Here is a 21,592-nt window from a genome sequence, read left to right on the forward strand (position 1 = left end):
AGGTTACCATGAAAGTTGAATAATATCTGGAAAAATAGGTTTATCTGGATGTATTTGAGTGTAATTCTACCCTTAGCTCACCTGGATGGAAAATTGTGTTAAAAGCATTTCTGTTCTCGGAGAACATTTTCTTCATTATTAATGCTTTTATGACATGAAGGGGCAATAGATTATAACATTTTTTGCATTCACAGTTGCAGATATTATCATTTATTGGTTTGATTTGGAGTCTGGAGATGGTAGATGTGGTATAAAATGCAGAGCCATAACTCAAGAACTGTTTCTACACTTGCCTCAATGAAATTTTCAAATGCAGTGAGAACAGGTTTGTTCCGAGGGTCTTAGGCTAGGTGGTCAGGGAAGGGAGAGTGAAAGATTGACTTGTAAGAGAGAAATTGTCTTGCACATGTTGGGGTTGGTAAGAGAGGAAATCGGGCAGCCATGTTCACAAGGAGAGTGAGACAAGCATATAGGGACTGGAGCCACGTGCCCCACATGTATGGAAAAGTCTGCTCTCTCTTTCAGTGGTTTGGTTGTCACTGCTATAGTTTCTGTGTTTGCAAGTTCTCATGAATTTGTGATGCTTTTATGGCAGGTGCTAAAGCAAACAGAGATTCCTGGGGGCCGCACAGTTCAGTGGACTTAAAAGGAGAAAAGGGAGACAGAGGGGCTCCAGGACCACCAGGTACACTTAATCTAATATGTCATTGCCATCTTGTAAAGGAATGCATGTTTAACTTAAAAAGCAATTCAACAAAGTACTTTGATACTTACCCCTGCAGCCTTACCTGCCTAAAGACTTATACCTAGGCTCCTCACTGAACTGACACACAGAACAACAAAGCCCATAATGTTGTAAAAAATGTCTTCTGAAAAGTATCTGTACTGCACACTTGTGAGTATTATGAATGTGTTAGGTACAAGAATAGGTATTGAAATGTAACTGGCTGGTCAGAGATTTTTTTAAATCTCAGAAGGACATCATATCCACTTCCTCGGATATCATTTTGTGGTCCATCTTTTTGAGCCAATCAGGCTAAAACTGAGTACTTCCCATTTCAGGCTAAAACAACTCTGCATTCTGTGATCAAGGCAGTAATTTCTTGATGACAGTCCCACTTTCAGCAGAAGGTAGAACTAGATGATCTCTATTTTAACCAACTTTTTAATATTCTATGCTTTCTTTGTGATAATCATGAAGAGTCTGTGTGAACTAAAAATAGGAATTCACTGGTGGTAGGAGCATCATAACAGATGTTCCTCACTACAGATTTACTTTTCTGTATCAAAAAGTTGATACACATTGCTAATTCTTACACATTCAAAAATAGTTACAGAAACAAACATTTATTTGAAAAGATTGCTATTACAAATTCTTCCTTTTCTATACATTTTTCAAAATCTCATATATTGAGATAAGGCTTTTGTTAGTGCCAGAAATTATGTGAAATAGAAGAAGCAGTATATCAAATTAATGTTGTTATACCATATTTATAATCTTTGTCCTCTGATGTGTTGATAATAAATACAAAACTACATCTATATGGATATTTCTGTCTTTATTCCAAAGACTGAAGATGATATTTTGGTTATTTTTAAAAGTATGTCTATTTTTTCTAATAAAATCTATTTTATTGTCTTGTCCTCATTAACTTTTATTCTGATCAATATACAGTGCCTTAAAATAAGTGGTTCGTGTTTCCCTGTCATCAATAAACTTGTAAAAAGAAGAAGCAAGAAGCATTCCTAAACAGAAACTAAAGCTATTTTCTCTTCTGTGATGATTTATCCACTATGAACATGTCTGTTCCCTCCCAGGTTCTGTACTTAATGCAAATTAATGCCCTACAAGTATTTTTACCTATACTTGATGACTTCACGTGCTTCAGAAGGAGAGGATTATGAAAGGATCATGCTTATGATGTTGTTGTAAAACTGCAGCTAGTGAAGGATGGTGAAAATAACACAAGAATTCTGGTTAAACTGAAAATTGAATTCACCTTTCTCCTAAAATAACAGAGATTTATTCATTTATTTGCCAATCAGATCCAGATAGATTGACTAGCTTCAATATTTTGTGAGGTTAAAATATCAATTCTGTTTCTCCTCTAAAAAAAAAAACTATTCCTGTTTGGTTCTTGCTTATTGATGTAGATGCTAAAATATTCTTTCATACGAACCAGTTCTTTAGGTCTCACAAACATCCATATAATCATTGACAGTGAAAATTCACAAAACAGAATTTGCAGGGTAGTGAAACATCATTGAAGTACAGGAATTTTTCAAAACTTTCTCTGAGGGACAGATGGCTGAATCTCCTGCCGCTACAGTGTCTGTTGAATTCCGGCAATCAGAAAAGCTTTCTGAACTGTGGAACTTGTCCACGCAGTGGATTTATTTTTCTTTTCATTAATGTCTCCTCTCCAGCCTTACAAATAGGCTCTCTTAATTGATGCCATGCAAAAATATGAACCCAACAGAAAAAGTGGTAAATGCTAGGCCGCGCTTCATTTAGCTGCTCTGTATAGGGGCAGGTGTGGTAAGTATCCAGAGCACAGGTGCTGTTTTCCAAACACACGTGCAATGCTCCAGCACAACCTCAGTGTTTCTGGTTGGAGGAACACAGTCCCTAAAGGTCTTGCCAAAAATTACTTACCAGCCCTCCACTGAACATCTCCAAAAGAGGACAGAACTAGGTTAGCCCACTGAGAAGCCATGTCAGGCAGATTTCTCTGGCTGTGTATACTAGTAAACTAAACAGACCCAGGACACAGAAGACAGTTGTCCTGCAGTTTAATTTTTCCCATGTTTCCTGGCCTGGATTCAGTCTGCAAGAAGTAGCACTTACCCCCAGACAATAGGATGGTCTAGGGGATAGCTTAAGCTAGGAATTGGTGCAATAGGCTGTATGGATAAATCTTTCATGCTTTGGGAGTGAGGAGGACAGTTTAGCTGTATGGATGGAAGCTGTGCCACTTTACCTTAGGGCTGAAGTGATCTAATATGGTTTACCTACCAATGTAGGTAGAGCCTACCAGTTCCCTACCACAGATTTTTGACTTCCACTTTGAGTGGTGACCTCCCTCTTCTTCATGTACCTTGCCCAGCCCTAGTTTTCTTGCTGGTCATCCTAGAAAGACCTCAGATATTGCCCAGTGTAGAGATTAATACTAAATAACATCTGAGAAGGACACCTACCATTTCATTCCACCTGTCCATTCCCCATCCTCTCACATGGATCAAGCAAGTCACTGCAGCAAGCTATAATTGGCAGGGTTGGAATAAAATCAAAACAGCTGCCATAGTGTGAATACATTTCTGTCCCAGCATACAGATGTATACAATATCTATTTGACTTAATTGTATCTGAGAGAGCATACTGAGATCCGAGTCTTATGGCTTGCATACGGTTGGACCCAAAGATCTCAAAAATTAACGAGAACACATTTGAAGAAAATGCATCAAGCTGTTATGGGCAGCTGTAAACCAGTATTTTTTCCTAGTGTATGGCACACAGAATATTTTAAGGCCTTTTAGACTTTTTGTGCTGGCTTGACAGCTGTGGCTGACCACCATTGGCAGACAACACAACACAGGTGGTATAAACATTGATACTGCTATTGGGTTTTGCTGCATAAAAATGTCAAGGAACAATTATTCTATGATGAGCAGGATGGTAGTAACACTGTTTCTTTCTCTTGTCAGTTATGGTACTATCCTTGCATGAAAGATAATGCAACTACTGATTGGCCACGCCACTGCTGGCGAAATATATGGAAAGCTTTTCGTTTACCTTGGTTTCCATCAAAGGGGTTAGTCTGGATGCATCTCTTTCATCATCTGCCCAGCTGCCATTTTCCCAGAAAACTGTGAATTTTTAATCTTTGAGCCTTCTTTGCTTTCAAATTTGTCTGAAATTCACAGTCATATTCAGAAGTTATTAAGATGGAGGAGTGACTGACAAGATAGGACCTGTAAGCCTTGCTTTGTTAGAAAACCAAACTAAAAATATCTGTTAGATTTAAAGGTTAATGTTATTACTGTAAATAGTTTTCCTTTAAACTCCTAAACCAGTAATATCCAAAGCAGTGCTTTTAAAATTAAAATTACAGATAATTATTGTACTTTATTGTATGTTCTTCATTTTTCAGGTCCACCTCTGCCTCCATCATATTTCAGCCACTTTATTAATAGCATAAAGGTAATTATATCCCATTTGTGTTTGAGTTCTGTTAAGCTTTTTTTAAAGTGGACTTTACTATAAATTAAGCATAAAACAGTATAGCATGATGAAATATACAAAATGGATAAAAGCATCAGCCATTACAAACAGTATTAATTTCTTAAACTCCAGCTGCATAGACAAGTTTGTTACAAGTATAGAGATAGCAGATGTCAGTAGTATATAAAGATTACTTTTGAAAAAACTTTACTAGTGAGGCTTTTTACGTTCCCAGTGATATTAAAGTGAGTCATAATTCACTGTTACCTAACAGAAGTTGGTATAAATTATCTGCCATAAATGAATGCTTTTGTTTCCATGCCAGCTCAGGTAAGAGACATCCATTACCTAAAGGGCTTCTAGAAAAATTTAGCAACAATTAACACATGGAGGGAAAAAAAATCACTTCTGTATGATAAATATGATTTATCATTTAAGCGCACTAAATAAAATAAGTTAAAGTGATGGAAACTACTTTTCCTGGAATCACTTACAAGAAGGTATACCAGTACCTTGATGTGTTCGGTCCCTCTCTGTTCCATTAGTCTCCTGACTGCTTCAAGCGACAAAAATGAATATCAATGCAATATTATTTTAAATATTTTAAACAGAGCTCTTTATCAGTAGAAGGTCTGAACAAAAAATGAATCAAGTTATCATTTAATGATGCCACCAAAAGCAGTGTACTGTCAGTTTCCTTGAAGGACTCTTAATGCCATCTGGTTTTCAGATTTTGTTTCTGCTTGGCTGCGTGCACCTAAGTTATTCCGATGACATAAAGTGCCCCATGCATGCATGGCAGAGCTGGTATGGCTTCTTTGAGCTTATAGAGTAGTGTCTGTAGCTTCACAGCTTTAGCTACAAAGAACTCATTTTTTATCTAGTCTTCATCTCTGCAAAATGGCACACCATACAGAGAGCTTCATAGTCTTGTTTACTGGGAAACAAAAAAGAAAAGTCAGATGAGGCATTAGACATAGCGATCTTTACTGGCTTTCTGCAGTTACCTGCCATTCCTGCTTTGCCCTTTGCCTCTTCTATTCACAGGTTTATTTCTCAGAAAGGTGAAACAAAGTAGACTAAAAAAAGTTTAAGGAAAAACCCAGCAGAAAAACAGAGGGAAATAATGTGAGGAGGAACCTACAATTACTGCAGCTCATTTTGCACAGAGACATAATGACCTAAAAGCTTCTTACCTATTCACTGTTCCCCAAACTAACTGATAATCAACAATGAAGGACAGGAGAAGACATGCAGTTCAAAGTGTCTGCAGTTTTGTGTGGTGCCTCTTCTGTTGTCCTGGTACACACCTCCGCCTTTCTCTCTCATCCTGTACGCAATAATCTTCACTTTGCCATGTCCTTTTAAATATCTGTCCATTCTATGTCAATCTTTATTTGCTTTTTCCTTGATGACAGAGAAAAGTAGAAAGCCAGGCTTTCATGCTTTCTCCAACTTTCCCTTTGCCTCCAGCTACAGCACAGAACAAGGTTTTGCTGGGTAGAATAGCAGGAAACCGCAACAGATGCATTTTCTCTGCCCGCATCTAACCCCACCTCACCTAGCCCCTGCCCTGAGAGAGCCTTGCAGCCTCAATAAAGAAAGCATTCCTTTTCATTCCATATCACCAAAGAAGGAAGTGATGTCAAAAAGATTTTAAAGAGATGCTTTTCTTTATTAAGCTCAGAGATTTCATGTATCTTTAAAAAATCACTGCATGGAGTTCTGATCTCACTTCAGCTCAATGTTTTAAAATGTGTTCTCTTTAAAGGGTGAAAAAGGAGACAATGGAGTCACTGGTGTAAAAGGAGAAAAAGGAGAACCAAATGGAGGGTTTTTTCTGACAGGACCTCCTGGCCCACCTGGAAGACCAGGATTAGTTGTAAGTCAAGCAAGTTGTAGAATAGGAATATTTGTGGATACCCATTGCTTTAATTTAGAAGGCACTAAAAAGAGAGAACCATCAAGATGATGCTAAGAAATGTATAAAAACTATGCTAACTGTATAAAAAATACGCTAACCATTAGATGAATACTAGAGAGTTGCATTAGGCATAAACACAGACACTTCACTGTTGTGCATACAATTAATTTGCTATGAAAAATTGATATAATGTTATGACTGGCTGTCTAATACAGCTACATCAGTATGTAGATTCATGCTATTAACAGCATTACAAATCAAGGCAGTATATATAACTTGTGATGCTACTGCTTATATCCCCATAAAGGCCAAAATAGGCTATATAGACAGAGGCTGACTGGAAAATTGTTGGCCATCTAAATAATTAATCTTATTTTCTACTCCAGTAATCCAAAACCATGAATGAAAAGTCCAGTGTGTACTCATCTGAATCATTCCTATAAAATTCAGCCACTCTCTAATCTCTACCTAGTTATTTTCTTATCTGGTAATTGCCACCACAACTGCTTTGGAATAAAATGCACTAATTCTTTGGAAACTAGTTTATCCATGGGATTTGGAAAAAAAAATGTGTGCATTGCATTGCTCTATTGTCATGTTCTGTGCCAAGGAGCATGAATGGGTGGGTCACAGCTGAGGACAAAGTGTTAGGTCAGCAAGTCTGCCTTCAAAAATCCCCCTGGCACTATTCCACATTGCTGAGAACCACTCCCTACTTAGAAATTGCTCCACTGTCAAGAAGGAGTTGGATGGCACAGCTGAGATCCATCAGAGACTGAGCACTCCTAGTCCAGGACCAAAAACTGTTCCATGTACGCAGGCCAGTTTGAGCACAGGGAGCGCAAGCCCTCCTCATTCAGGCTGAGGACACACTGCTAAACTGGAAACAGAGAGTTGGAGCCTTTTCAGTCTGGAAGACTGACAGCTGGAGAGCTTAAGGGATATGAGCTGACATTTGATCACAGGAAGGTGAAGACAACATTCGTCATGAGACATACACCCTGCACAGGCACACTTTATGTTAAAGCTTCCCACCATATGTGTTCAGACAAACTCTTATAAGCACAGCAAAGCGAGTGGTCTCAGCAGGAGCAGAGTTGAGATCCAGGACTTTGAGAATGCTGTTGAGAGTTTTGCAGATATCAGCTATTCAGGAATAGGTGCAAGAACTTTCAGCAAGCTTTCTGAAACTTAAATTTTTGAATTTAGTTTAGTATCTGGTAAAATTTTTCATTTTCCATTAATATTCATGCCTCCTTGAAGAAAATTATGTACAGACTCATGTCTAAACAGTGGTGTGGTGACAGGCCTTCAGAAAAATGTTGCCACCAGAGACTATGGCCCTGCAGCAGCAAAACTGATACATTTAAAGAAATATGTTTTATTACTGATAGGGACCAAAAGGGGATTCAGTTGTTGGACCCAGAGGACCTCCAGGGTTACCTGGCCTACCTGGCTTACCAGGTTATGGAAAAACTGGACCTCCTGGCCCACCTGGCCCACCAGGCCCACCAGGACCCCCTGCAATATATGGCTCAGGTGAGAGAGCGTGATTTTGCTTTTCACTGTATATGCGAGTGCATAGGCTTACACTCACATCCCCATACACACTGCCACTTCCTTTACATACCTGTTCTTCCATCTGCCCTCCCACTCTGCACACCTGAATCAGGTTGCTCCCCTCTCTTCTCTGCCCTCTACTGATTTCTCCTGGGGGATGAGTTGGAATTGGGAGCACAAAAGGGACAATTTCTCTGCTAACAATTTTCACTGATTAGTGCCATGGGATTAATGCACTATTGCATGAAAAACCTTACTCTGGCTGTCACTAGGAGGAAGTCTACACAAAGCAGATAGGCTGCCTTGAGACATTTGCAAAATCTATCAAACTGAGCAGCTGGCTAAATTTGGGAAGCTATTAATGTGGGCCAAGATGCTCTTCTTGTGGTGAATGCAGTTAAATCCAGTCCATGGCCGGTCACAAACAGTGCTCCTCAGGGCTCAGTATTGGACCCCGTTGTGTTTAATATCTTTATCTGAATGAGGGGATCAAATGCACCCTCAGTAAGCCTGCAGACAACACCAAGTTGGGTGGGAGTGTCGCTCTCCTTGAGGGTAGGAAGGCTCTCCAGAGGGATCTGGGCAGGCTGGACCGATTGGCTGAGGTCAGTTGTATGAGATTCAATAAGGCTAAGTACCAGGTCCTGCACTTGGGTCACAACAACCCCATGCAACGCTACAGGCTTCAGGAAGAGTGACTGGAAAGCTGCCTGGTGGAAAAGGATTTGGGGGTGCTGGTTGACAGCCAGCTGAACATGAGCCGGCAGTGTGGCTAGGTGGCCAGGAAGGCCAACAGCATCCTAGCTTGTATCAGGAACAGTGTGGCCAGCAGGAGTAGGGAAGTGATTGTGCCCCTGTGCTGGTGAGGCCACACCTCAAATACTGTGTTCAGTTTTGGGCCCCTCAGTATAAGAAAGACATTTGAGGTGCTGGAGCATGTCCAGAGAAGGGCAGCAAAGCTTGTGAAGGCTCTGGAGAGCAAGTCTTAGGAGTAGCTGTAGGAACAGGGATTGTTTAGTCTGGAGAAGAGGAGGCTGAGGGGAGACCTTATCGGTCTCTACAGCTACCTGAAAGGAGGTTGTAGTGAGGTGGGTGTTGGTCTCTTCTCCCACGTAACAAGTGATAGGATGAGAGGAAATGGCCTTAAGTTGCATCAGGGAAGGTTTAGATTGGATATTAGGAAAAATTTCTTCACCAAAAGGGTTGTCAAGAACTGGAACAGGCTGCCCAGCAAAGTGCTTGAGTCTCCATCCCTGAACGTATTTAAAAGACATGTAGACATAGCACTTCGCTTAGGGACATGGTTTAATGGTAGACTTGGTAGTGTTAGGTTAGTGATTGGACTTGATGATCTTAAGGGTCTTTTCCAAACTAAATGGTTCTACGATTCTATGATTCTCTGATATGAAGGCAGTACCCACATTAGAGTTTAGGTCTAGAATGAAACTACTGGAAAACTGCTTCTAAAAAGTAGTTGTTACGCAATGTTTCCATTTCTGAAAACTAACTATTAGGCTGTTTCCCCACAAGACATGTGCCTCCAGTATGCTAGTTTGGGGAGCAGACCTCTCTGTCTTCAATTTGTTCTCTCCAGGTATTTCTTTAACCTGATCAGACTGGTTCAAGTACCAGAATTACTGTGAGACAGCTGCTCAGGGATATGGTGAGACTCCTAATTTGTCATACAGTAAATATCATTAATTGACTGTCTATCAGAAGTGTTCATCCTCTGAAGAACATTTGAGAAAGAAGAAATCCTTAATATGTTCAATGTTGGAACATAAGCCTGTACCTGAATTAGCCCCTGATCATCGTAATATGGACAGATCCTCAGCATCCATAAAATCCGTAAAGGCCTTCAGGCCTTTTCCTGTGTCATTTATATTAAGCATTTCTGAATATTAGCTAAGAGACTCAGTCAGACAAAACAAATTATTATTAGTACTCCATCCCTATACTTTCGCTTGTCCTCTCTGCCATTAGTCTTCATCATCCCCCTACACATTTTCCTCTTTGCTTTGTAAGAAGCTTCTTTAGGCAGCACACTGAGGGATGTCCATTTTACTAAATGTTAGGAACACAGATGTTTGTTTATTTCCTATCTTCAAGGCAAGTTATCTCTGTTAAAGCTCTTACTTGCTTTAATATGGGGCTCACATACTGTAATACAGGAAAAGAGGAATGGCTTATCTGCAGATAAATACCTCTGAACACTTCTGAGAACTGAGCCCTTTTCCCCTGCCATTGACATGAAGGAACTGCCCTTGAGGAACCGTGTGAATGCTTCAGAGCGTAGAATCTTCAGTTTGTAAATGGTGATTTCAAGGCTCCTCCAGGTTTCACAAAAACAAACATTTTGAACACTAGAACTTGTTTTATTGGTGCATAACTGCAGCCTCCTAATTGAAGAGTTACGGATCAGTAAAATGCAAGCTCCGCAATGCAGCAGTGCTCTCAGAGTTAACCTTTACTGACTCTTCAATGGTGCAAACTATATTTTTGAAATGTATCTTACAATCATTTATTCAGGCCATCAAACTACTTCTGACTGGAAAGATGCAATAAAAGAGAAGATAGGCAATTTCTTCATTTAATGCATTTGCAGGGGGAAGGAATCTATAGCTCCACTTTCACTGAAGATCACTGTGATCCTGATTCCTCTGAAAATTATGAAAGCAGAAGGTGCACTCCTTTAGCTTATCTTTTGTTATTCTCCTTCAGTCCATTTAGTTGCTGTATCTGGTTAGCTGTGGATGAGTGGACTTAGGTTATTTTGGGGAGGGCTAGCAGATGTGCTCACCAAAATTTCTCCAAAGGGTGGTTCCAGAGAATATTCTTACATTCTTCCATTTCTTCTTCACTTCTAAAGAGCAATTCTGTCCATATTTGGGATTATAGCACTATTTGCATAGCTAAGAGCAACTGAATGCCATTTTCCAGTGCCCAGCAAGGTAGGAATTGGGGAGTGGTTAGGAGTTGAACCTTGCAGTTCTTTGTGCATGTTTCATACTCCAGATTCACTAGCATGCTAGGACATGCTAGACTTCCCTATGGTCAGGTAGTTTGACAACTATCCACCAACTATTAGATCTCTTTCTTCCATGTGATACAAGCTCTCATCATGCCTTTCTGTTCCTAATCATATTTCTTACCAAGCCTTTTATATTCTCTCCTAGCAGTATACTAGTGTACTCTCCTGGATACCCCTGGACCTGTTTTGTTGCTCCCACTTTGCATCTCTCTTTTACTCTACAGAAGAAGATTTTCTTTATGGTTAATAAAAGATCTGCCCAGAACACAGCCCTGCTGGAACACACCATGAATGCTCAGCAGGGTCCATCTGTAGTTCTTTCTTCTAAAGAGTTTCAAAGTTCCATTATCGTTATATGCATTTGCACAAGATGCTGGCTTTTAGTTTTCCAATATCTTTCCTTCTTTCCTTCCTTAAAAGAAAGGATTTTTTACTTCAGAAAACAGAGGCTTTGAACTCAAGGTGAAGAAATTCAGTTTTGGAGTAGAGACAGGTGCTAGATACTAGATGTTGTGGACTGCAGTCTTAGAAGTTCAAGTTCATACCATTGGAGAATTATTTATTGCTTTGAAATATAAACTCAGCTTACACTTGTGATTTTTTTTATCTAAGGAAAAGTTCGTTTCTATTTACTTTTAGAGTAAAGATATAAAGACTCCCTCAAAGTCTGTATGGCCAGGAGCTAGAAGTTCTTCTTCTTCCATATGCACATCATTAGCAGCTAGTAGAAGAGTATTATGGTCAATTTTAGTGGTTCTGGTTCTTCATTTGCAGTGCATCTACAACAGATTGCAATCTGTTGACCTTAACCTCCCAAATAACAGATAAACGACTACGTTTCACCATTGCTTTAAAAAAAAATCCTTAGAATGCATTTTCTGTAGTGGGCTTGAACACAGCTATTCAGACTTTGACCATGTAATGCCTATGGCTGTTTAAAGCTCCCATTACTCCTAGACACCACAACTAAGTCCTTTCTTTATGTCACCCACCTTCTCTCTCTCTTTCAAAAAAAAAAAAAGATGACCTTCAACATGTATTGTGTGCTTGTTTTATTTTAGCAGCTGCAATGCCTGGGCCACCAGGTCCTCCTGGAGAGCCAGGGCCACCTGCAACCAGGAATCTGGTAAGACAGCAAAATAAGGAGGTTTGCCATTGAAACCTTGCTTCAAATCTTTTGGTGGTCATTGATGGCACTGAGAGAGAAGGGAAAGCTCCATCCTGTGTTTTTATTTATTAAAGTGTTTTCTGGTTTTCTGAACCTCATAATTTTTCAGCAGGGAATCCATATAGTTGGGAAAAGTGATGAGAGAAGTCTATCCATTACTTTGTTAGTAACAGCCTATTCAAACAAATGCAAAGATTGGTGGCATGCAAAAGTAATGGAAAGGTGCATATTCCATATGCAAAGCAATGTCTCTGAAAAAGTGTAGCAACTTAACATGCTGAGATACTAGAAGAACTGAATGCCCTGTTGCCATGAAAAAAAAAATAACACTTTACATTACTGGATTAAAACGTGGTAATATAGATCATTTGACCACTTGGGTCAAAACTAACATTAAAAAACCATATGCAAATTTATAGTAGGGTCTGCTACTCTTGATTCATAAAGCATTAATATACCTTCTGGCATGAAGAAATGAGAAAGAAATGCCATTCAAGTGTTAAGAAATGACACTCTCAAGGAACTTGCCCCTGATTTTACACTAACTACAGTTACCAAATGGATTGTAGAAACAATTCATCTTAGAAAGGACTGTGTTCTTATCTTCAGACATCAGTTTAAGCCTCCTGATGATCTATAAAAGAGAAATTGGAAAATACTTGCTGTGTAAACTAGCAGTGTCTGGAAACATAATTAAAGGGATGGAAGAAAACACCCTTAAAGAAAAGACATCACAACAATACTAAGAAAAATATAACAGAAACAAATGTATCTAGAATTTTGTGTGATACTTGTAAGCCTTATCAAATCTTTTCTGAACTCTGCATTTTGATCTAGTATACTAAACTGTAGAGATGCAATGATCTTCACTCTGTGCAAAATTAACTATTGGTGTAGCTCTACTACAGTGCACAGAATGATGATGCTGGTATGCTGAAGTAGCAAGATATTTATGTAACTGGAGCTTTTTGTATGAAATTATGCAAAACTGACTTTATGAGCATTTCCTGTGGAAGAAGCCTTGACATTTAAGTGTTCAAATGAGACTTCAATTTAACAATGTAACTTGCAAAATGTTTTGTGTGTCTGATGAAGCATGTTTCGTTTTCCTACTTGACAGGTTACGACATTCCAAAACATTGAGGGTATGTTGGAAAAAGTTCATTTTGTAGCAGAAGGTACGCTAATCTATCTGAGTGAAACCAGTGAGGTTTTTATCCGTGTTCGAAATGGATGGAGAAAATTGCAGGTACTGTTGCACTATGTCCTAATCCTTTCCAACTCCCTTATTCAAAATGGAGTTGTTGCAGATATTTTTTTACAGAGATAGAGAAATATGGGTTCAAAGATTCCTTTTTTAGTTCAGAAGCTCCTAATGACAATGGTTTTGTTTGCTTTTCCTTTTGCATTCTTTCAGCTTGGTGAGCTAATTCCTGTCCCTGCTGACAGCCTTCCTCCTCCAGCCATATCAAGTCATGTAAGTACAAAACACTGGACCATGAATAACTGAATCTAAATGTGCAAAAGCAGGCAATACACTTGGCAGAAGTTGCAGGAAGATCCCTGCACAACGTGATTTTCCACTGAGACTTGTCAGTTCAAAATAAGCATCCTGCTACTACATAAGCTTGCAAATTGGTTTGCACTGGTCATTCATCTGTTTCCATTCTCTTCTGAAATTCCAAACACTACAGAGACAAAGCAGCATCTACAAAAAGCAGAACAAAGCTGGTTGCCTACAAAAATATCGCCAACAGTATTCTGTTTCATAACACTGAAGTAAATTATATCAAGCCCTGGTCCCTTTCAAGGAAATTCAGAAAACACTTTATTCAGCAGAATTTTAAAAAAATTATAGTCCTGTATTCAAGGTACACCATAATCACTGGCATGTAGCTTATCCCACAGCGTGCTGAGGGTCTATTCTAAAGCCTCAATTGTTAGTTTGTACCTGGCCCTATTGTACCAGCCTGCATGTGAACGAACATCCTGTCTGTCCCAAAAAATCGCAGGAGGATGAAAACCAAAGAGTAAAGAAGGGGATAGAGAGCAGTCTTGTTGATGATAGGTTAGTTGATCTGACTGCTAAGACAATGAAAGGGCAAGAGAGTGCTAGAAAGGAGCAGCAAGAAGGAAGATGTCCAGAAAGAAATTTTTTAAAGTTAGAGTAGGTCAAAGAGGACTGCACTCAGCACACTGGGAACATGTCTAGACCTCATGTTATAAGAAACTGTCTGCACCATCCAGCACTACATGAGATTCCCCACTGATACAGTCAGTGGCTTGTTTCTTATATTTACCATAACTAGAGAAAAAAAACTTTGCTGTTCCTGGAATAGCTCTGAAGATCATCGACCTTCTGATCTCTACATGCCGATTGCTTAGGAGAGGGAATTACCGAGGCCTTGAGAAATATTCCCACCCACTACGTTTTCTGTTTCCACATCCTCATTACTCTTTCAGTTTTAATTTTCCTTAACTGGTCTTCTGCTCCTGCCAAGAGCAGGCTGCTTCCGTGCAGGACTCCACGTGCGACTTGGCACTGACACCAGCTCTGGCAGAGCACTGTGGAACAGGTACATTCAGGTCTAGCAAAGCAACTATGGCCTGGACAGCTTTCAAACACATATCTGTGTGACACACCAAATTGGTGATACATAGGTAAAGTACTCTGGCTACACAGTTTGGGTTTATTTTTCAGAGATGGGACAGTTTCAGATTCTCCAGTGTTCAATGTTTGCTTTCCAGTGTCTAAAATTCTGATCTGAGTAACGTGTTTAACATATCTGTTTGCATCTTTCAAAATAACAGGGATTTCAGTCTCTTCCAGCACTGAGTCCAGTATCAAATATGAACAGCGGAAAGCCATCAGTAAGTATGAGATCTGTATTGCAACTGCATAGCTGTGGTTTGAAACATGATAGTTTGCATCTTGAGGGAGATTTGTGATATTTCCTCTTCAAATTCACAAATTTTACTTTAGAAATTTACAAATATACTTTAACTGGTTTAGACATCTCAGAGATAATTTTAAAGTGTTAAAGTGCTGAGTTAGGAATACCTCCTCACTTAGTGATTGTAACTGTAAGACACAGTAATTTTTAAGTTAACAATAGTGTTACAATTAAATCATTAAAATATCCATCAGAATATTTTCTGTCTTCATGGTGATGCTTGTTTTAGACAAACACTTTAAAATTCAAGCCTTCATTTAAAATACTTTAAAATATTTAGACAAAGAAAGCAAGGTATCTGAACTATATCTAAAAAAAAAAAACCCTTCAAACCTCCCCCCACCCCCCAAAAATGTGGATTAGTTCTTATGTCTGTACGGTTTGACTTAAGCATGCTACTTCTTGTATTTTATAACAGTGAATTTTTAAATGGTCACTCCTTCCATGCTTGTAGGATTTAGGATTTTGTTTGTATGATAACTCCAAGACTTCTGCTTAAAAATATTAGCTGCTTTTAAAATAATTTTATTTTTTAGGAGTATATAATCTTAATGATTTCCTTAATGTTCAGAGATAAATAGGTATTTGTGCTATGGGTCTCATAGCTTTAAGAAATGTATTGTTATGGCAGCAAATAACTTTCATACCTAGTATGGAAGGTATTAGTTCTTGTGCTGGTAGGAGGAAGGGGGGTCTAGTTTCTTTCCAATATATGTCTTCCTAGTGTTACAAACTTAAAAAAAAACAACAGTGGCTTTTCTTCTTTTCTCTAGCTACATCTGGTGGCTTTAAACTTGCCATTTTCTGGTGACATGCGAGCAGATTTTCAGTGTTTTCAACAGGCCCAACTAGCAGGTTTGACATCCACATACAGAGCCTTCCTCTCATCGCATTTGCAAGATCTGGCCACAGTTGTCAGAAGAGCAGATCGATACCATTTACCAATAGTCAATCTTAAGGTAAAAATGAGTGCTTAGTACTTGTTATATTAGGATAGGCTGTAGGTACCCCAAAATCTTGAAAAATGGCAAAAGCAGAAAGTTTCAACCCAAACTGCATTTTATAAAGCAGCAGCTTTGCTTCGTATTTTGGAGTTAGGTTCAAGAAACAAAAAAAGTAGTGATAAAGTTACAGACTGTCTTGCATTTCCTTAGCATTTTCAAGGGTTGCTTTTTCCAGTATCCTACAGCTAATGGTAGAAATAAAGCCTACTTTGAGCAGACTGCTGACAAAGCAACAGTATGATGATGTTCAGCTTTCGGGATAGTTTTTATATCAGCAGGGAAACTTATCATTTCTCAAAGATAACTGTTATGTGCTACCTTGTAGTATGACCACGGAGTACAGTAGGCTAAAATGCTTATTTTTCTAGTTTCTAAAGATAAAGGCAAATTCTGTGCTTAGGAAGTGATGCTGGATTTATCCCAATGAAACTGAGAGGAGAATCTCAAGCGTGAGTCATTTTGTGGTCTCACATAAACAGACACACTCTAAAACTGAGGAAAACAAACCATGTCTCTGTAGCATTGGCTGGCTCCCAGAAAAAGCGGCCAAAGAAACCTACAGGAATAACACGTGATGTTTGGAAGATGCAGAACGGATGCTACTCTGAAGTGCATGCAAATACAGAGCCTTGGAGGCAAATTTGTAAAGACAATATTGTTCTGACCTTGACTGGAAAAACTCAAAACAGTTTGAGAGGTAGCCTGCTGCAAAGATTTTGCCTTGAACATTTGCAACACTTTTCACAAAACTGTGACCTCAACAGAAGTTCCAATACAAATTATCTCTATATTTCCTCTATAGCTACAGCAGTTATAACCAATTTTTCAGACAACCCCTTAGACAGTTAGGAGGAAAAGGAGATGATCAAGCTGAATATTTGGAATGACAATAGAACAGAGATGCAACTGTGAGGCAAAGGCATATAGGTCAGAGAGCTATTAGCATAGAGATGATAGATGAAACAAGTTTGTTCAGGAGCATCATGCAGAAACTGATGTGAAAGCTGGAATCTTAAGTGTTCTTAAATGCAGATAAGATTTTACGTGTATAGATAATTCTATAAAAGCCAAGTATGATGTGAATTTTGGATTTCTTTTGTTTGTAAAAGTGACTTTGAAATTTTAACAGGGAGAAACACTTTTCAATAACTGGGAATCTATATTTAATGGAAATGGTGGAGAATTCAACATTCATGTTCCAATATACTCCTTTGATGGGAGGAATGTCATGACTGATCCATCTTGGTGAGTTTACATTACCATTTGTAAGTTTGATGTGACATTTACTTTTATCAAATAGTACATGTAGCAATATCTTGTGCTACTAGAAGTGTAAAAATAATTTCTTCCTTTCCTTATGCCATCTTTCTTTTCCATTTCTGATAGCCTATGAATGGGATATCAGGTTGTGTTCTCCTTCCTCTCCTTTCTGTCTTCATCTTTCCCTATCCAATGTTTGCTTCAAGCAGAAGGAAAGCAGAAACACTGGTCACCACACATATAGATGTGCAGTTGAATAAAGCAAAAAAAAATATATACTTTTTCAGGAAATAACATCTTAACATTACCTTTCAGGCCTCAAAAAGTAATATGGCATGGTTCAACTGCAAATGGGATCCGACTGGTTAGCAACTACTGTGAAGCCTGGCACACAGCTGATATGGGAGCTATGGGACAAGCATCACCGCTGAAGACAGGGAAACTTCTTGATCAGAAAGTATATAGCTGTAGTAATCAGTTTATTGTTCTCTGTATTGAAAACAGTTTTGTATCTGATCCCCAAGGAAAATAATTCACCTGTTGCACATAGGAATATTCCATTTTACGACAGAAAAAACTGACACTGAAATTTCATCTGTAATTATGTAAATATTTTATTTTTTGTAATTGCACCTTTCAGGAAAAAAAAATAGCCAAAGAAAACATACCTCAACACAAACCACACTCCAGTTAAGTGGAACATCCACTACACACGTGGCTGACTTAAAGCCCTTACTTCCACTTGAACCCCACACGGTTCAAAGCTTGCCAACAATTAACTCACAGCCCCTTGTCTTTCTGGCTGAGCTGAAGATCGCTTCAGGGCATGAGTCAAGTGTGGTCTATGAGGAAGATCCCGTAACCTCTCTCATAAGCAGTATGGCTCAGCAAGGCTGCTGCTTCTTCACAGTTGAGAAGCTGCATGCTCCATGCTCTTCTTTTAACTCACATAGATTTTGAATACCCAAGGCACTATGCATATATATGTACATATACATACTGTCCCTCAGCAAATAATGGGAGGCTGTTACATCTTACAGGGCTGGAATTTTCAAAAAAGTTTTAAGAGCAAAGGTGCTCACCTCATTTGAGTTTCAGTGGAAGCTGAGTACCTAACCCCTGTAAGCTTGTAAGGATTGCAGCCTGGTGCTCACACATAAATTCAGCAGCTTCCACATCTTACTTCAGCTTTTTTCTTTGCAGATTCTAGGCATAGGGCTTTATGCAGAAGGAGTGAATTTCACCTAGGGAAAATCTTGTCCTTATTTTGGTGCTATTGTTACCAGGAAACCTGGAGTATTGTTAATAGAAAACATCCTGTTTTACTGGTAGAACTGTGCAAAGTAAATGCAGAAAAAAATGAACCATCTGACCTTTATTTATTTCATTTCATATTAGAGGAAGTCATTTCCTGTTGTGGCAGACTGCTGAATGAAAGATGTCGGTCATGGCTTCTTTAAAATAGGCTCTAGACGTTGTTATCTCGCTAAGTTATATGTAAAGTGATTTTTCTTTTTGTGAATTTACCCTTCTGGCATTCACATAATTAAAGAATTGTTAATGTAAAATAACAGCAGCAATTATAGGATTGATCAGTAAATACTAATATCCTTTGCAAACAGTATCACTGCAATATCTGAAGTCTTTTGTCTGTATATTTGTTTACTGCATACTTCAAACAACATGTTTACTTATATTTTATCAGGCAGTAACGATGGAGGTCAAACTCCACATTATCATTTTTTAAGATATAATCTAGAGTCTGTATTGGAAACACATGTTCATTTGCTGACAAATAGAGTATTAAATTACTAGATAGCTACCTTCAAAAGACAAAAGCAAATCACACTATACTAAACTGATATAATTATATAATATAATACTGCGAAATCCAGCTTTATTTTTCCACTTTATTATAAAAGCTTATTTCCCGGGGTCAGCTGAATCATATCTTCTTTTTTTTTCTTGGAAAAGTCATTACTCCGTTATTATAATGTGATAATGAGGCAAAATGTATGCGTAATAATTCACTGTACTAATTTATAGTCCATTTCCCTAAAATAATGAACATTCTTGTGAAATACCAAATTCCTTCAGTTCACACAGTTGGAAGAGCTGTACATGTACAGCAGAGTTTCACTCTGAGTCACAGAAGGTTCAAGGGGGAAAATAAAGTGCTTTTATGTGCTTCCAGCAGGAACCATCTACCTTTAATCCTGTAATTGTTGGCAGACCCTCAACTCGGCCGAGTCATGGCCAGCGGGGTTTATGCTTGCCGGCAGTCATCACTCAGTCATCACCATCAGTTCTCGCTCTTCCACTCCTGCTAGAGCCAGCAGTTCAGGAGCTGGCTATTTCTTTGCCTACAATTGCAGTGACAGGAAATGCGGGGAGATGGGATCACACAGAAGAGCTGTGTGAAAGGGGAGACAAGAAGACTAAAAAATTCCATTCACTTTCTAGGAGATACTGAACTGGTGTTTAAGTCAAGCACAGCAAAAATATGTCCAGAATTCCGTTCGTGCCGATCCTTTCACAGGGCTAACCTCTCGACATATCCTGAATAGCTGCTACAGCTTAGCAGGGAACTGGTTAAGGACCATCAACGAAATGTTAAAGAACTCTCAGTAGTTGCTTCCCACCTCTAGCATTAATCTGCAGGCTACAGGAATTTATTGCACACCCTTCAACTTAATACAGAGCATGAACCATGCATCGTCTGAGCTGCAGTGGTGCTGAGTTCACATGCTGTGCGCACACACCAGCAAGGGAGCTAGCTTACTAAAGAATGGCATGAGAGATCTGCTAGAGATGAGGTTTCCCTTGGCTAAAAACACTTTTTGTCATTTTAACCAGAGCCAGTGAGGCTCTGTACAGTCCCTAGTATAACTGAAGAGAAACAGTAGTGTTCATCGAGGATATGACAGAGCAAAAATTAGCCCAGTACTTAAAAATAAATTAGCTTTCTCTATCAAGGCAGAATACTTTTTTCAGCATGATTCCAACACAAAGGTCAGGTGCAGTTGAGGAAGAACATTTGCTAATTCAGGTAGGGAACTGTGTATAAAGCAAATTAATCACCAAAACAAGCACCAGAGCAAGGCTGAAAAGAGTAACCGCACTAGAAACCAATGTAGCGATATGAATGAATGAAATCAGAGTATCAGTGAAACAAGATTCTTCTGTCTTTAAGCGGAAGGCTTCGGTTGAAAACATCCATTTATTTTGAAATTTTCATGCACTTTAAAAGGAAGAAGTTAATACAGTGTAAATATAGACAAGATGAAAATCTTATGAACCATGAAAACTCCAGGGCTGGTTGATGAACAAAATAGAGCAGATCCATTTCAGCTACTGGAATGAGTATTTCTAGAAATCAAGCCAATAGATTTGTCTTTATATGAATGTTAGGTCCAAGCTATAACAACAGAAGCTTCCTTTAAATGAAGAAGAATCAACAGTGGGGTTTGCACTTCTGCAAAAGAATCAGTTCTCCATTAAAAATAATTACAATTTCATTTTAATTAAGCTTGTTCTCAACCTGAAAGGGAAAAAAAAAAAAAAAAAGTTAAAAAAAAGGAAGGAAAAAAAAAAAAAACAGGAAAAAATCAGTAAGGTCTAGGAAAAGTTAATAACTATTTGAAAAAGGAATATTGAATTTTTACTGGAGAAATTCATTTATTTATTATGGATACGTTGGGATGGTGCAAAATGCAGGACTACATAGTTGGATGCTTATTGCAGATCCTTTCTAAGTGAAAATAAACTTTTGTTATGACACTTTAATTAAAAATTGACTATGAATATACCACTCCAGATAGGACTATGTTAGAATTGGAAACATCACTTTTTACTTCAATGTTTTACTGGTTTGTATCAAATTTGACAACTATTTTTAATCCAAAGAAAGCAACAGGAAACATTAACTTTACCATTTTCGAAATACATGCTTTAAGTCAAGACATTTTTGTTCTAATTTACTTGCTCTTCAATAATCAAAAGGAATTAAGACTCCTCAGTAAAAAATGAAAACATTTTTTCATCTTATGTTTTACCTCCTTAAGGACCATTCTTTTTACTAAGTGCTAGTACTGCAGCAGATTCCCTCCCAAAACAATAATTAAAAAAAAAAACAAAACCAACCCTGTTATGATCATGCTTTATGCAGCCAGAATATAACACCTGCCAGCAGGGCAAATGGGTACTTACAAATTGTTAATTCTTTAGTATTCTGAAAGCAGTTCAACACAATCAATAACACAACATCTGTCTGAACTGACTAACCATACCCAAAGTACCTTGTGGCATCATGCAATGATTTTTAAAATCGTCTTTTGGCTTGAAATAGCAAGGATTGGTGGGGTTTTTTTTCTTCTCAATTTGTAGCACATCCTTCCAAACTGTTTCAAAGTTGGTATGGGAGAATATAATTTTTAATCTGATTAGGAAAATGGGGGGAAGTCACTTTG

At 38.5% G+C, this 21,592-nt stretch overlaps 1 protein-coding gene across 1 annotated transcript in view; it reads left to right on the forward strand.

Annotated features, from left to right (window-relative positions):
• COL15A1 (collagen type XV alpha 1 chain) overlaps positions 1 to 18,747 on the forward strand; it is a 153,225-nt gene extending 134,478 nt beyond the window's left edge. Inside the window, exons 33-43 of the mRNA XM_086741476.1 lie at positions 596 to 685; positions 4,152 to 4,201; positions 5,994 to 6,104; positions 7,541 to 7,685; positions 11,799 to 11,863; positions 13,026 to 13,154; positions 13,323 to 13,382; positions 14,717 to 14,776; positions 15,633 to 15,818; positions 16,993 to 17,108; positions 17,439 to 18,747. Coding sequence (XP_086597602.1) covers positions 596 to 685; positions 4,152 to 4,201; positions 5,994 to 6,104; positions 7,541 to 7,685; positions 11,799 to 11,863; positions 13,026 to 13,154; positions 13,323 to 13,382; positions 14,717 to 14,776; positions 15,633 to 15,818; positions 16,993 to 17,108; positions 17,439 to 17,655 — 1,229 coding nt within the window. The 3' untranslated portion in view covers positions 17,656 to 18,747. The remainder of the gene's footprint in view (positions 1 to 595; positions 686 to 4,151; positions 4,202 to 5,993; positions 6,105 to 7,540; positions 7,686 to 11,798; positions 11,864 to 13,025; positions 13,155 to 13,322; positions 13,383 to 14,716; positions 14,777 to 15,632; positions 15,819 to 16,992; positions 17,109 to 17,438) is intronic.
• Positions 18,748 to 21,592: the final 2,845 nt, after the last annotated feature.

The sequence above is a fragment of the Chlamydotis macqueenii genome, chromosome 2 (genome assembly GCF_036417535.1).
Source record: "Chlamydotis macqueenii isolate bChlMac1 chromosome 2, bChlMac1.mat, whole genome shotgun sequence".
NCBI lineage: Eukaryota > Metazoa > Chordata > Aves > Otidiformes > Otididae > Chlamydotis > Chlamydotis macqueenii.